Raw genomic sequence first — 17,745 nt, 5'->3', positions numbered from 1 at the left:
ATCTGGCACTGAAACTACAAAAACTAATAAAATATGGACCTTGCCTTCAAGCTGCTTAGAGTTTACTAGGGGGAGAAAAACACATAAAAAGGAGTGCAGGGAGTACTTAGAAATGCCTTGATTAAAGCTTGTACAGATTGACCTGGGAACAAAGTGGAGAAAATGGTCATTTTTATCTAGGATGATTTGGAAATGCTTATAGACAGTGTGGCACTTCAACTTGAGTTGTGAAGATAAGTGATTTCTCATAATGCAAGCAAACTGGCGGCAAGTTCTTAACAGGAAAAATTAGTAGGAAAAGTAGAGGCAAAAATGTGTGAAATATCTTGGCAAGGAGTTTGTTATGACAAGAGTAGCATGATTGTAAATTGGACAGGGAGATTTGAGCTTGGTAGGGGCCTGGTCATGGGAGGCTTTCTTTGCCATGTTAACATGAATGATGTTATCCTGTATGTACCTGGAAGCCATTGAAAAGAGTAAACCTCAGAAGTAAAAGTTATCAAATATGTGTTTTAGATAGATTAGTTTGAAGATAGTGTGGATGATGAAGCTGATAGGGGAAAACTGGAAACAAAGGAAGGTACTTAGGAGACCAGTTTAGAATTTATCTCTATTTAGAGATAGAGAGAATAGAACATAATAGAGAAATATTTAGTTTGGATCAAAGGGCAAGGTTATTAATTTGATGTTCCTGGTATACAATGTGGAAAAATCTGGAATTATGTCCAGTTGTCCAGTCTGGAGAACTAAATGAATGATAATGCATTAACTGAGATAAGAAATTCAAGGAGAAGAGAAAGCTCAGATTGAACATAATCAGTACAATGTTGAGCATGCCTTATTTAAAGCTCATGTGAAACTTCTGAGCAAATATTCTCAGCAGTGAGATGAGAAAGATCATAGTAATATTCTAGAAGTCTAGTTCTGAATCTTCTCATGTCTCCTGGTAACTGTAGAGAGCAATAAGTAGAATAAAATATAACATGCATGCACACACACATAAACACACATGCACACATATACTGTTGTTTCAGTACAAGTATGAGATCAACAAAAAATGACAGAGTTGTAATTGCATATAAATATTGCCAAAATTGAAGTAGAACAAGGAACCAGCTTGTAGATTCATAAAGATGTTACAAAGAATAACAGGGAATGTGGAGAGGGTCTCAGGATTGACAGATCTCAAATATCTCCAGCATATATTTCTGCTCAGGAAGAGAGGGTTGTACCTTAAGATGGAAGTTCTGGGAGTAGGACCGAGGTAGATAAGTCAAAGCAGAGTATTTTTGGAAAGAATGGGAAAAAAGTTTTGCAAAATGCCTAGGGGGTCCAGACATAGCAGATCTAAAAAAGTGCCAGCAAAATACCATCTACAAATGAATACATAACTTTGGAAAACAATAAACTTAGTATAAAATCGTTGTTTATTACTGGTATGAAGGAAATGCAATTCATTCTTATTGCTTTGACCTTGTATTCTGCGACTGTGTTCATATTAATTTCTAATAGTTAGTTGGTAGATTACTTCAGATTTTCTATGTAATAATGAACAAAATTCACCACAGCAAAGCTGCAAAGAAATAAAGGCTTTATTTGGCGTTTGAGAATTCCAATTCAGGAGACACTGATCTGAGCAAGAGTTGAAAATGTGTTCCAAGGAGGAGATAAAAAACAGGGGTTTATAAAGGCAAAAAAACCAACAAGATTGCAAAAGTTGTTTCAAAAGAATTATGATTGGTACTGGCAAGCCAAAGCTATTTTTATCTTTACATGATTGGTTGCTAAAGGCTACCACCAGAGGGAGGGAAAAGTTTGTTACTGTGACAGGTTGCAGGTTTTCTTGTAGAGTTCTTGGAATATTTGTGGTTTGGCCCAATTCAGAAGTTCATAGTTCCAGCTGGTGAGGATGTGCATAAGCCCTGCTTCCTTAATGGCCTTCCAACTCCATTTTAAAGAGCTCTCTTAGCAATACTGACTACATTCTGAAGTTCCTTTTTCCGCAGTACATAATCACAATCTGCAAATAATGATTTTTATTTCTTCTTCTCTAACGCTTATACATTTTTTTTCTCTTGCACTGATTAAGATATCCTGTACAGTGTTGAATAGAAGCAGTGATGGTATACTTGTTTTTTATGCCCATCAAGATGAAGGTTTTTGGTATTTTATTGTTAGATATAAAATTTGCTGTAAATTTACCCTTAAGTGTGGTAGTGGTACCATCTATCAAAATAAGCCAGTTTGTTTCTATTTCTAGTTCACTAAAACTTTTTTTTAATTAATAAATTTTAAAATTTATCAAATGCATTTGATGCATCTATTGAAATGATTGCAATATGATACCTCTACTTTATTCTAGGAATAAATTGGATTTAGTCAGTTGCTTGATTCAATTTGCTGATACTTTGTTTAGAATTTTTGCATCTATATTCATGAATAAGGTTGCCTTATAATTTTCCCTTCTTATTAATGTGCTTGTTAGGCTTTGGCATCAGTGTTACTCTGGTTTCATAAAATAAGTTGAGAAATATTTCCTCTTCTCTTAATATCTGGACTAATTTATGGAGGTATGATATAATTTTTAAACTGAATCTTTGGAAGAACTCACTTGTCATGTACCTGGGCCTAGAATTTCTTTGTGAGAATGTTTTAAATTAAAAATTGAATGTCTGTGTGTGTGTGTGTGTGTGTGTGTGTGTGTGTGTGTGTCTAACAAATCTTTCTGCTTTTATTTTTATAATTTCTATCATTTTACTTCTATGTTTTTAGTATTTTTATTTTATTCACCTATATCTTCTGTCTATTGGTATATATGCCTTTTCTATCCAAGTATAAATTTAGCTGCATCCCAGAAGTCTTGATATATATTTTTACTCATACTTTCAATTCAAATATGCCTTTCAATGTATTTTTCATTTAAGCCATGTGTCATTTAGAAGTGTACAGTTGGTGCAGGGTTGGTTCCTTCTGATGGCTATGAAGGCAGGGTCTGTTCCAGATATCCTTGGCTTGTAGATGGCTATCTTTTCCTGAGTCTTCACATTGTCTTCACTCTGTGAATGTCTGTGTCCATATTTTCTCTTCTTATAATGACACCAGTTATATTGGATTAGGGCCTACCCAACTGACCTCATTTTAACTTAATTACCTCTGTAAAACCCTGTATCCAATATGATGGCATTCCAAAGTACTGGGAGTTAGGATTTTGGCATATAAATTTTGGAGGGAACAGAAATCAGTCCATAACAGTAACAAACCATCCCAAATTTAATCACTTAACAACAACAATTTATCCTTATCTTTCATGGTTCTGTGAGTTGACTGGGCTCAACAGGGTAGTTCTTGCTTAAGGTTTCTCTTGAGCTTGTGGTCAGATGGCACATAACATTTGAGTTACCTGATAGCATGACTGGGTTAGATTTCCTAGATGGCTGACAATTTAGGCTAAATTTTGCTAGGAGCCTAGGTGGGGCTGTTGATTGGTCATAGAGGCTTCTTTATGTAACTTAAATGTCTGCTAACAAAGTGCAAGAATTCCAAAAGGGAACATCCCAAGTTTTAGTGTTCTAAGAGACCCAGGCATAAGGTACAAGGCATAAACTGCAAGGCTTCATTAGACCTAGGCTGAAAGTCCAAGAATGTCACTCTTCTGCATTCTATTTGTCAAAAAAGTCATGTTTCAGAAAGAGGGTGATTAGATTCCATCTCTTGATGTCAGGAGCAACAAGCATGTATCGGGGGAAAAGAGGAATCAATGATAGCCATGTTGAGTGATTATCTACCACAGTATCTTTCATTGGTTTTGGAAAATACTTAACTATTCTTTCTTCAGATATTGCTTCTGCTCCATTCTTTATCTACTTACCTTTTGGATATCAGTTACACATTGTAAACCTTTCACTATATCCATGTATCTTTTATTCTTTTCTACTTTCTGTTTTCATTTGCTTTTATGCTCTGTGCTTCAGACTAAAGTTTTTTCACTGATCTCTACTCTAATGTATTAATAACATTTCCACCTGCTTTTCCAGTTACCTCTACTCTAGTTTACTAATTCTACCATCCCCTGTGTCTAATTAGTTGTTAAATTCACCTATGAGTTCATTATAATTAGTGTACTTTTCTGTTATAGAATTTTATTTCTTTTTAATAGATTCTAGTTCTCTGATAATATTCTCTATCTTGTCATCTGTTTTCTTGGACATATTAATCCTCTAAATTTAAAATGTCTGTCAGATATCTAGTATCTGAATATCCTGTAGTACTATTTAAATTTCATTTTTTTTCTCTTGACTCTGTCTCTTATAACTCCTATAATTATTTTTAATCATGTGAGATTTTGTGTACTAAAAATAATAGAGACTCTGAACATTAATAACTCCAAAAATATTTTACAATAGCTTTATTAAGGAAGGTAGAATATGAACAGTTCCCTGTAAACCAAGCAGGAATTTAGCTGATTTAAGGATAGGTTTAAGTTTTTAAAAGACCTTATCAATTTTCAGATTGTCCTTTATCCTAGAGTATAGTCTTTCAAGAGGTCCTGATTGAAAGGTATGTTAAACATAGGATCCTTCACTTTTGGTGACATTTGAACTCCAGTATTTGTCTACCCAGTCACAGTAAAACTTCCTAGAGCAATATTACCAGTTCTTTTTACATTGTATTAGAAATAATAGGACTTCCCTGGTGGCAGAGTGGTTAAGAATCCGCCTGCCAATGCAGGGGACACGGGTTTGAGCCCTGGTCTGGGAAGATCCCACATGCCACAGAGCAACTAAGCCAGTGAGCCACAACTACTGAGGCCCCGTGCCACAACTACTGAAGCCCATGCGCCTAGAGCCTGTGTTCTGCAACAAGAGAAGCCACCACATTGAAGAGTAGCCCCTGCTCTCTGCAACTAGAGAAAGCCCACATGCAGCAATGAAGACCCAATGCAGCCAAAAATAAATTTATAAAAAAAGAAGAAAAGAAATAATAGCCAGTACATTTAGCTAACTATTTGGTAAGGTAACAGCATATAAAAAATAGCAGATATATTGAGCTATACACACACACACTCACACACAAACAAATTCAGTTAAAAAAATTTAACGTATATTAACTGAAAAATAAAAACAAAGTAAGGTCTGTAGTCTGGTTAACAGCAGTAAGCCAATGCCAGTTTCCTGGTTTTAATATTATATTACAGTTATATAAGATTTCACCATTTAGGGATGCTGGGTGAGGGTACACATGATGCTTTGTACTATTTTTACAACTACCTGTGAGTTACAAAATAAATAATAATTTCAAAATAAAAATACTTTCAAAATAAAATGAAACACACTTGAATGTCACAAAAACTGACTTGAACAATTTGAAAAGATATATCTCATATTATTGAATAGGAAGACCTAACACCACCAATATATCAGTTCTCCTTAAGTTAATTCATAATTTTAATGTGATAACGAAAATACTAATGGAATTATTGAACTATAAAACCTGATTCTAAGGTTTTTATGGAAAAATAAGCAAGAGTAGCTTGGGAATCTGAAACAAAGAAACACAATAACAGAGGCTTAGCCTCATAAGCTAAAATGCACCATAAAGTCTCAACACTGAAGAAATATAATATTGATTTATGAATAGACTGACATTAAGTCTAGAAACAGATCTCAACTCATATAGGAATTTAATGTAATGAAAGTAAAATTCTAAATAAGTGCATTAATAATGGACTTTTAAGAAAGTGGTTTGGGTACAATGGGGATAGACTTTGGGGAAAAAATTATATCCAGAGCCCATGTGATACACCAGGAAAAACTCAAATGGGACAAAGATTTAAATGTAAAAAAAATTAAATAATACAAGTGGTAAAAAAAATCAGCTAATTCCATTATTATTTTTAAAAGGGGAAGGTATTTGTAACTGTGACTAAAAATCTAGAAGTCATAAGGGAAAGACTGATAAATTTTACTCCATAAAATTAAAAATAATAAGCAAAGTCAAAAGCGAAGCAACAATGAATTTATGCAACTCATATTCTATAAAAGATTATAGAATATAATAAGTATATTCCTCTAATAAGTAAAGCTCTCCTAAGATTAACATCCCAATAGAAAAGTGGAAAAGCATCAAAGAAAACAAAATACAAATACAAATATGAAAGGATGTTCAGCCATATCTATAGTAAAGGTCATAGAATTTAAAATTTTTATGTGATAGTATTTCTTATGTACCTAGTTGACAGGAATAAAACATTGATAGTAGATCTGTTTATGTTGCTGTATAAAAAAAAGTACTTTCATATATTGCTTGAAAGAGCACAAAATGGTGCAACTCTGATGAAAAGGGTATCTTTAATACTTAAAAAAATTGCAGATATGTTTACCGTTTATGCCAGCACTTGTACTTCTTGAAATCCTTTTTGCAGATATCCTGCAAAAAAATATGTTTACATCCGTAAGGCTATCTATATTACATACAACCACATATTGTGTATTTAATATATACATGAAACAACAAACACTGGGAAAAAACTAAGTGTGAAAGAGCAACAGACAGGTTGAGTAGATGATTTCATTTTTGCACAATGTAATATAATGAAAGTGAAAACAAATAGGGAGGAGCTCTATGTTCATATAGGAGGGGATCTTAAGAATATATTGTAACATGAAAAAATCCGGTACAGAACAGTCAATATATTGGGTTCACCGAAAAGTTCATTCAGGTTTTTCCATGAGATGTTACAGAAAACCTGAACAAACTTTTTGGCCGACCCAATAGTTTGCTACTTCCTCTGAAGAAAGAAGAGAGTATAGCGGTATGCATTTATAATCATTTGTATTTTTATAAAGAAACACTGTGAAGGTATAAACAAGAAAGTGATGAAAATGATAACCTAAAGGGGTGGGATAGAAATGAGAGTAGATGAGAGCAGGGGTATAAGCAAGCATGTCTCTCCAGCATGTGCTCTTTGTATAGCTTTCCAAAATATAATCATACTTCAAATTCAACAGTTTAATTTTTTAAAAAGTACAATAAAAGTCAAAGCCAAATACATAAATTGTGAAATCATTATCAAGTGATAATGTCATGGAAGTGGTGTAGGATGGAATAGCATTGCAGGCCAATGCTCCTGCAGAGGATAACTAGAAAAGCTGGGTTAAATTAAAAATCATATATTTAAAGGCACAAAGTGGCAGAGGACTAGAGGGATTAAAATTCCAGAGAGAGCAGAAGCTTTTAGAGATGAAATAGGGATCTAAAGCTGTCCCTGACATTCTTGTCAATTCTTGATGAGGGCTAGGTGCTGACAACATGGACTAGGTCTAGGTAGTGTCACACTAGGGGGCAAGCAAACTGGCATAGTTTCTGGTGACCAAATGGGGCCAAGAATGACACCATTCTTTTTCCTCTGGAGAATTCTGATGAAATCTGAAGCTGTGTGAGGCTTAAGTCTAAACAGAAAAGTATCAATATCATGATTTGTCAGTTCTCGCTCCATCAAGGCGATCATTAAGAAAAATTAGTTCTTCATTCATTTCTTTCCCTTCCATCCCTCATTATTTAATTAATTTATTATTATTATTATTATTTTTTATTTCTTGTGGCACATGGGCTCTAGAGTGCAGGCTCAGTAGTTGTGGCGCAGAGGCCCAGCCGCTCTGCAGCATGTGGGATCCTCCCGGACCAGGGATCAAACAGTGTCCCCTGCACTGGCAGGCAGATTCTTAACCACTGCGCCACCAGGGAAGCCCCCATCCATCATTATTTTAATATGTGTATGTATTCTCACCTGTGATAGTTACCATGGATTTAAACAAGAAGGTGGATGAGCACTTTAAGAGAAAAAGGTGAAATAAAAGAGGAACAGAAGTGACCAGATTCCTGCTTCTCTGATGGACTTTGGAGGGTGGCAAGATAGAAAAAAAAAAAAAAAGTAGTTTCACTAATAAGTTTTCAATTGTAATATTAAAACATACTGCAAAGAAAATGTAGAAGAATGCCAAGAGAGAATTATGGGACAATCTAAATCTAAATCCCCTCTCTGAGGATTCAGAGAGGGTGTCCTTAAAGAAATCGCATTTAAGCTAAGCCCTAAAAGATGGGGGATGAGAATTTCACACAGTGGGAACAATGTATGCAAAGACTCTGACTCTGAGTGCAAGAAATAGCTATATAAGAGTGTTGTATGATAGAATGTCGTAAACAAAGAGGGTGGTAAAGGCAAAAGGTGTGAGGTGGCATGCAATGAGACTGATGAGCCATTGAAGGTTCCTAGTGGGTTAGTGAAATAATCAGAATTTTACCTTAAAAAAATCACTGTGGCTGTATGTGGAGAGTGGACTGCAGGGATAAAAATGGTTGTTGGCAGATAAGTTAGGAAATTGTTTTATTTTCTTCAGGCAAAAAATACATGCTTGGAATAGGCCAGTGGAATTAGAGATGAAGAAAATCAGAGAGAGATATAAAAAGTTATTTATAAAAATCACAGTATTTTATTATTGATTGTCTGTGGTGAATGAGGAAAAGAATACTCTTTCAAGCATGCCTCTTTCCAGGTTTTGGGCTTGAAAACTGCATGGGTGACGATTCCATTTCTTGTGACAGGGAGCACCACGGGAAGAGCAACTTTTGTGTGTGATAGGAACTTAAGTCTAGAACTCAAGAAAGATATGGACTGAAAATATATATTTAGAAGTCATGAAAGATATTGGAAGCTGTCTTTTACATCTTGGAAGAGTACTAACCAATATTTTGTTTATTCCATGAAATTCTTAAACCATACCATCATAGCCTTACTCCTTAGACAAAATACCAAAAAAATTCACTTTATTCTTAAAACATAGTAATGTTTTTCACTAAAAAATTGTGTTTTATGAATATTATTTCTTGTTTTGCTGTTCATTTAACTGATTTTGGAAAATTATGAGAATCATTCATCTTTTCATCTTCTTTTGTATATCAGAAAGAAGGTTATAATCAAACTGAAGATACATAAATATTTGTTAATAATTATGAGTTATTGTTAGCTCTTTATATACTTCAGAGAACACCATTATCATACTGCATATAAAAAAACTGCTTATGCTAAATGAAGCAGAATACTCAATTTTAGTTAGGCATATGACCCACATTTCTATTTTATACCAAAAACTTTATCCTAAAGTGTGGTTCTAAAATGTGACACTTTACTTCCTTTATATGTCTTTAATGAATCTGCTCATAATAAAAGTTAAATTATTTTTCATTTAAAAACATCATTATCTTTTAAGAATTGGTAAATATGTTTTCATTTCCTAGTAGTAAATATTTGAGGAAAGAACATATATTTTTACCAGGTTGATACAGGTGGAATTATCTCACTTTTTACAAAATAGTCATAAAATACTGAACATATGCTACATTTTAATAAATTGAGTCATTTTGGATGACAATATTGGTCACACTTGTTTATTATTCAAGTTCTGGAACAAGGAAATAAAGGGTAAGCATAGGATTTATTTAAAATATCCATTTAAAATGTAGCTTTTAGTTCTTTACTTTCTAAAATGTTCAATGGTTGATTATTTTTTGTTGTATTTTAGTTTATTTTCCAAAATACTAATATGTGATGTTTATACATTATTTTTCTTTTTAAAACAAATACTTGACCAATACAAAATACAGAAATCTTCATTCTTTATATTTGAGAAAGTTATTTCTTATTTATTTTAACTTTTGAATAGTGAGGGTAAAAGTCAGAGGCACCCTCAAATTAGGACAATTCAAGTAAGGTTGAATAAAGTGGCTATTTAAAATGCAGGCAGGGTATAAGGAATCCCAAAGTATAGTGCAATACTTCAGGTCTGTTACCACCCAACACCCAAAGGGAAACAAGGGTAGGAAGAAGAGAGACCTGTAGAGGGTACTGCTTTGCCTAGTGACCCAGTCAACTTGGGTAACTGCAGAGAAGGAGTCTGGGAATGAAGACCTTGACTTCACTTTCCTTTCTCACTCTGGAGCACCCTATTGGCATAACCCAATCAGTAGCCAGAGGCAAGAGAGCCTATTGATGTAGTCCATTTAGGTCAGCCTCCCAAGGCAGAGAGCAAGGTAGAGAAAGGTAGAGAGTAAGTTTCACAGGGACAAAAGGAAGAAATCTGAAACAATGGATGTGCACCACAGAATGAAGAATGAGAAGTGTGAAAGGTAGTGCTAAATTTTTTTCAGCCAAGGCTGGGGCAGAGAGTTTGGGCCATAAATGCTTCCTCCTAGTGAAGCGCAAGTAGCTTTGGAATTGGTTGGCAGGGGGCAGAATATGGAAAAATGGGAAGAGTTGCAGTTAATTCACCCAGATTGCACTCTGTCAACTGGCCAAAGATCCTTAGTCTAATGGATGCACAGGGAAAAAAATTACCCCTGAACCTAGCAGACATTCTCTACAGCTAATAATAATGATGTTTTCATGATATCATTGCTATTTGCTTGCAGGATTGTATCTGACAAACAACGTTCTCTGGCCATGGGTGTGACCTTTGTGATTTTGAGAATATTTGGTATGGACTTTTGGTAATCTATTATTACATTGAATTGAATTGTTTCTTTTTTGATTTATACATGTGTGAACATGTATATTTAGAATTTCAAATGAATAATTATGATAAACTGACACAAAACAAGTGAATGGAGGAGCTGCTTTATAGAATTTAGGAGACAATACTTAGTGTAAAAAGATAATACTTAATGTAAAGCCTATCCTGTCATATATAATATGCATTAATATTATATTCAGTTAGAAGAGAATCTTTTTGATCAGAAGTATATTCTTCAAGCTTATACAAGTGGTTTGGTAAGCTGAAACAAAGCACATATAAGCACAGAAACTATATTTTACATTGCTTGCATGTTTGAGACATTAACCTAGACTAGTGCTTTAAAAATTTCTCATTACCAAAGACACTGAATCTGATGTTTTAAAAGATTTATATCCAAAGAACAAATTGGTTTTGCTGAGGGTGATGCACTGTGTACTTCAGGCTTTCTTAAAATGCAAAAAATAGCTTTCAAATCCACATTATGACTATATTAGGACCTCTGATTCAAGAAGTTGATTAAAATTATCGGTGGGGTAAGGAAACAAGATTAGACTGGATTGAAGACTGAAAGCCATATGATAAATGGAGTCAAGAATGTAGAAAAATTGAAGTGTGGCTCTAATGGGGATCAGAGAAATTGTTCTATAGCTAGATCAATATGCAGGGTTTAAATTAGCTGCTTTAATTGAGAAAAATTAGAGCATATTTTTATGGTCAAAAGTGATCCAGTGGATAAGGATGGATTCTTAATGGAGGAAGGAGCATAGGAAACAGCAAGTGCACATTTTCCTACCTCAGAAAGGAAGCCAGTGAGGCTGATGCATTTTTGAATGGGAGAGGGTGGAATAAGGTGATGATATTTTAGATACAACTGTCTCTAGATCTTTCAGGGTTTTGCCATCAGAGAATTTAAGCAGAGGGTAGATATTATCTGATTTACATTTAAAAGATAACTCTGCTGCTGGAGGGAGAAATATTTATCAAAGATAAATGTGGAGGAAAAGAAAAAGGAGGCTTTTGCTGAAGTCTAAGTCAGAGTTATATTAAATTGGATTCTGGGGGTTGTAATGAAAAAGAGAAATCAACTTATCCAAGGTGTATTTGGAGTTGGTGTTACAGAGGTTTATCATGGATTAGAAAAAATATGGTGGGAAATAGAAAAAAATGAGTAGTAGGCCTAGGTTTTTCACTTTGAACAATTATAAACAGAGTACCAGCACTCACTGAGATTGGGAAATCTGGTGATGGGCAGTGGTCTTTGACAGGAATTAAAAAGTCATGAGGCATGAGCACTCCGATAATTTCTTAAGGAAGATGGTCAATCATTAGATATGTTAGTTCTGAAAACCCAGTTCTAATGTCTTTGGAGTGGCATTTATTTATTTATTTATTTATTTATTTATTTTATTTTATTTTATTTTATTTTATTTTTAAGACTGCATTCACTTTTACCTGAAAGCAATACTGTTGCTGAGGAAATGTCTCTATGAGTATATAGAGATTTCCCTCAGGCAGCACACAACTATTCCTCTGCATATGAGGTCTTCTGAAGCTAGGGCTGCTACAAACGCCAAAGCGTTTACATTTTCAGTTATTTTCTCAATATCTTGATACATAACAGGCATACATTGCATTTCAAAACTAAATTTTCAGTCATTGAAAATTTCACAATTTGAAATCTTAGGAGGTATATTGAGTTCACAAAATCAATATTTAGTGTCTCTGTTTTTCATTTAGAAATTAACAAAAATGTTGAGACGTCAACTAAATAACAACATGCATATCATTCTAAGAAGATGAAAATCTGCTAGCTTTTTTTATATCTACAGGGATAAGGATTTTCGAAAACACTCAATTACGTTTTCAGTTTTTAACAATCCTATTGATAAGCAACTTCTTAGATAACTTTAAATGATATGTTTACAGTGATGATGACTAAATATATAAGTTTATGTTTAGGATAAAAATCATTCTGATCCCAACCTACAGTGTTTTCATGGTGAATTTACAACCATTGCGTTTTTCGTAGGGACTATACCTGGACCAGTAATTTTTAAAATAGTAGGAGAAACTTCTTGCATCCTTCGGGATACTGAGCGCTGTGGAAGCATTGGAAGTTGTTGGATCTATAACAAGACAAAAATGGCCTACCTATTGGCAGGAGTATGTAAGTGATATCTATTGAAGAATGTCGAGAAGTAAAATTGTTTTTATTTATTTATTTAAAAAAATTTTTAACATCTTTATTGGAGTATAATTGCTTTTCAGTGGTGTGTTAGTTTCTGCTTTATAACAAAGTGAATCAGCTATACATACACATATATCCCCATATCTCTTCCCTCTTGGGTCTCCCTCCCTCCCACCCTCCCTATCCCACCCCTCTAGGTGGTCACAAAGCACGGAGCTGATATCCCTGTGCTATGTGGCTGCTTCCCACTAGCTATCGATTTTACATTTGGTAGTGTATATATGTCCATGCCACTCTCTCACTTTGTCCCAGCTTACCCTTCCCCCTCCCCCTGTCCTCAAGTCCATTCTCTGGTAGGTCTGTGTCTTTATTCTCATCTTGCCCCTAGGTTCTCCATGACCTTTTTTTTTTTTTTTTGGATTCCATATATATGTGTTAGCATACGGTATTTGTTTTTCTCTTTCTGACTTACTTCACTCTGTATGACAGACTCTAGGTAAAATTGTTTTTAAAACCTTACGGTTTAGAGTAAGTTATAGTCATAATAAACTAAGAACAAATGGATACTTTGATTATTAAATAAACATATATTATTATATACAAAATATTTTAGAAACTAAATTACTATAGAACTGATGTAAATATTTGAGACATTGCATTAACTACACAATTGTTTTATGTTATTCCTGAATAAAGGGTGATGATTAGCAGAATTTCAATTTGGGAAACAATTTTGCCTGTATACATATACAACTAAGTTGCTTGACCTTATGGCCTTTTCCATTTCTGCAGTAAAAGAGATTGGATAATTTAAAAAAGAAATTTTACACCACTGAAAAGTATCAAAATACTCTTACCCCACTGAAATGTAAATTTCACATCATCTCTTTTGCTCAGTGATAAAACAGGGCCGACATATAGCAAACATTCAGTATTGTTGAATAAATAAGAGATATAGAAAATTGGGATGCTATACTGATATGGTCAAAGTGTTGGGGAAAGTCTAGATATGCTTGTATTACTTCGGGAAATTCACTAGATCTTCTTGTGAAATGAAGATGTTGGACTACATAATTTCTGAAGCCTTAATCAGCATTAACATTCAGTGGTTTTATTGTATAGATACTTTTGGTGTGCTAAATATTTTAAAGTGTTTATATGTTTTGTGATTTTACTGAGTGGGTTCAGTAATTCAAAGAACCACATAATGATAGACTCTAATATTTAACAGTAACAAATATCTGTTTGATAAACAGTATTCAGCAATGCCTTCTAAATCAGAAGTCAATTGTCCAGTGAGCTTATTAGTCAATACTGAACACTAAATAAACTTTAAAAAAATTTAAAAAGTCAAAAATGGCATTTAGGAAGTCAAAATTAATTTCTCAGAGATAATTCAACAAAACTAGGCATTATTCTTAAGAAAGTCTGCTGAACCTTTTAGTTTTCATTTTAGATATAACTGTAATATGCTTAGCTATTTTCAAACACGGCATATAATTGAGAAAATTGATGAACTATTAGAAATCCTACTAGGGAGCTACTAAAAGGGATAATGATAATACAGAACATAGGGAATTACAGTCAGAAAGGGCAAATTCAGGAAACTGAAATAGGAATATGCATTTGCAGCAATTTAGTGTAAACCAGTATTTAAATTTTGTTCCATGAGTCATTTGAATCAGAATCACTTGGAGTGCTTGCTAAAATATAAGTTCTGAGGTCTTTATTTAGAATACCAAGAATTAGTGGTAGGAAATGTATATTTTTAATAAAGCACCTCAGGTGATTTTTATCACAGTAAACTTTGAAGACAGCTATGTGAGAGATCCTGGAGCTGCACTGTCCAATATGGTAGACATTACCCGCACATAGCTATTTAAATTTAATTTAATTTAATGCAATTAAACATTCAGTTCTTCAGTATCAACAGCCAAATTTCACTTGCTTAATGGTCACATTTGACTATTCTATGGGACAGTGCAGATGTAGAACACTGCCATTGTCACAGAAAATTCTATGCGTACCACTACTCTAGAGCAAGGCTTATTCAAGAGGGATGCATGAGCCCTAGGAGCCCACATTAAACTTTAGTATATTTTTGGAATCCTAAAATTCTGTTTGTACAATTGTATGTCTTCTATAAAGGAAGGCTGTAGCATTCATCAGATTCTCAAAAGTTTTATCAACTCAAAAAAGTTAATAAAAAATTTATTTTATCAGTCTATCAATCACCTGTGGAACCAGCACTCAAAAGAAGCTATAGAAATTTCTCCTATGCCCCTGGCTAGTCAATTTCCCTCCCCCACAGATAAACCCCTTTCATATTTCTATTAAAATATATTGGCTTTGCCTGTTCTAAAAATTATGCAAATGGAATACAATACATGCTGGTGGGGTTTTTCACCTGTCTTGCTTAATGTTATGCTTTTGGGAGATTCATCCATGCTATTCTATAGCAGTAGTTTGTGCTTTTTAAAAATTTCTGAGTATTGTTTCACTTTATGAATATGCTATAGCTTATTCATGCTCTTATTAATGGACATTTGGGTTGTTTGCAGTGTTCAGCTGTTATAAATAAATGCTTGAAGTATTGTATCATTACAAATAACTCATTAATGTTTCCTATTTTATCTTTGAAACCACTATAATTGATAGTGTCAGATAATTGATATTGTTGCTGTAAAATATTTTTTACTTTAATGACCAGGGTTATTTGCATCCAAAGTTCAAGTACTTTTATATAATTCCTGTAATGTATTAACTTTCCGAAACTTGAAAAATGAAAAAGAATTTAAAAACTTACATAGTCAATTAATTTTTCTAAAATATTTCTGTTGGCATTTGGAAAATGATGAATATTTCAAGGAGTAAAGCTGCATGAAGTGGTTTAAAAAGGTTCCAGTTTCTGCTGATAATTAAGTTTTGAAAGTAGAAATATATTTTTATGTTTTAGAATTAATACATTCTGTGAAATAGTAACACACTTTGCATTTGTCTTGGGCTATTTGTTTAAGAAGTCTAAAAGGTTTTATAAGCATATTTTTAAAATTTCCTTTAAGTAACTTGACATAAGTTTATGACATTAATTGCATTCTATAATTGGAAAATTGGTACCTTTATAGATGAAATATACTTACCTTTTCTTTGGTAAATGGCTCTTTCCACAAACATTTTTGCTCTAAATAAATTGACACATCTGATGGCTGTATTTTTTTCGAATTCAGGTTTTATTTGCAAAGTAGTTACTATCTTCTTCACTGCTATTGCATTTGGCCTATATAAATATTTACCACAGGAAAACAGTGACGTCCTGCCTACAGTTGTGAAGAATCTAAAAGTCAAAAAAAAGGAAAGAACTGGATCATCATTATGTAAGAATTACACATTGTCAATCTATCAATGGTATATTATTAAATATTAATAAAATTTAAAATGATTTAATATAACTACATGTTTAATAAGTGAATGTGATTCATGTGATCTTATAAGCTTTATTATATTTTGAGTATAAATATAATAATATAGTCTCTGTGTTTTGCACTTTTAAAAGATATTATAAGATACATATTTAATACTTTCAATAGAAAGGTAATACTTTGAAAGAAAAGCATGAAGTGGAAATGGGAAAATACACATAAGTTAATTCTGACTGCAATGATATCTTATATATTAGTTATTGGTCTTTGGTTATGTAGGCTTACTTAGGTTTCATATAGTTTATTCTTATTACTTTTCATTTGGGCTGTGGATATTTATTTCGCAATAATTTTTCAAAGTAATATTAGATGTGCCAGTCCAGTTCATATAATAAAAATTTATATGAAGGTCATATTTATTCTCCAAAAGGAGACATTTTAAAATTAACATTTATCTCTGTTAATGGAGAGGTTTTCCTCAGAAAATTTCTCTGGTCAGTTGGCCAGTTTGTAATATATATTTTCATGCTTCTTTAATTTTAGTAGACATAAAATTCAATTTGATCATATACCTCTCTATTTTTACCTTGACTTGAATTTTATTGATAAAGACTACTGGTACCTAAGTTGATATCCATTTTTGTGTTTTTATATTTAATTTTATGATTAATCGTAATTATTTCACTTAAAGAAATGTTCAAATTCGGATGCAGAAAATGTGTCAACCATTTGTGGAATTCTTCTTAAGCTTAAATGTGTTTCTATAGAAAAATTTTGATATAATTATTTCATACATGATTCTACATCTATCCAAATTATATAGCAATTTTCCAAATATTGAAATAAAAATCAAATTGTTCTGAAACAAAAACTTCTCTGCAGTGTTTCTTTTGTTCTCTTGGGAGAATGAATAACTGACAAATTTTCTTCTTTGTTATTTACATTAGTCAATGACCCTATGTGTAAGGGCAGACATTGCCCTATTGGTCTTGGCTGGCAGAAGGAAGTGTGAAGCAGGGAGTATTCATATCTTACTATACGTTTTTCTTACCTAACTTTAACATGCATTTATGAAAATCTATAAACCAGTCTTTATGTGAAACTCTACTTGACAGTTTGACTCTTCTCTGTTTGAACCAGCAGGATGGCAGAATATCTGAGGATCAGAGTGTGAAAACAGAATCTTTAAAGATTCTACAAGATCTGTTGCTGTGCCCTACTTTCAGAAAAGGGACATCACATGTGATGTTTACCGAAGTAGTAGAAATGTATCTGTGGTGATTTGTATTTTCATAATAAAGTACATTCTTATAAAGCATTTCTCATATGTTTTTAATGTATGTAGGATTTTAAACATCAATGTACAATATATGTTTATCTAGAATTAAAGATTAATAATTTTAGGTTATTTATATTCTTTCTTAATATTCTATTGTCTAAAAATATTATTTGAAAATTTATGCAACTAGGAAATAAGGTAAAAGAATAATATTCAGATCCAATTTGAAGGTGCTTATAATATATTTCTGTGTGTATATGTAAATATCTACATATTTTCTTTTTGCTTTTT

The 17,745-nt window shown here is 33.0% G+C and overlaps 1 protein-coding gene across 1 annotated transcript in view; it reads left to right on the top strand.

Annotated features, from left to right (window-relative positions):
- The window catches only part of SLCO6A1 (solute carrier organic anion transporter family member 6A1), a 97,338-nt gene extending 79,892 nt beyond the window's left edge, over positions 1-17,446 (top strand). Inside the window, exons 11-14 of the mRNA XM_007191910.2 lie at positions 10,465-10,529; positions 12,598-12,735; positions 15,984-16,130; positions 17,319-17,446. Coding sequence (XP_007191972.2) covers positions 10,465-10,529; positions 12,598-12,735; positions 15,984-16,130; positions 17,319-17,320 — 352 coding nt within the window. The 3' untranslated portion in view covers positions 17,321-17,446. The remainder of the gene's footprint in view (positions 1-10,464; positions 10,530-12,597; positions 12,736-15,983; positions 16,131-17,318) is intronic.
- The last annotated feature ends 299 nt before the right edge of the window (positions 17,447-17,745 follow it).

The sequence above is a fragment of the Balaenoptera acutorostrata genome, chromosome 2 (genome assembly GCF_949987535.1).
Source record: "Balaenoptera acutorostrata chromosome 2, mBalAcu1.1, whole genome shotgun sequence".
NCBI classification, from domain to species: Eukaryota; Metazoa; Chordata; class Mammalia; order Artiodactyla; family Balaenopteridae; genus Balaenoptera; species Balaenoptera acutorostrata.
Note: the sequence above shows the minus strand (reverse complement) of the source record. Positions and strands in the feature narration are given on the sequence as shown.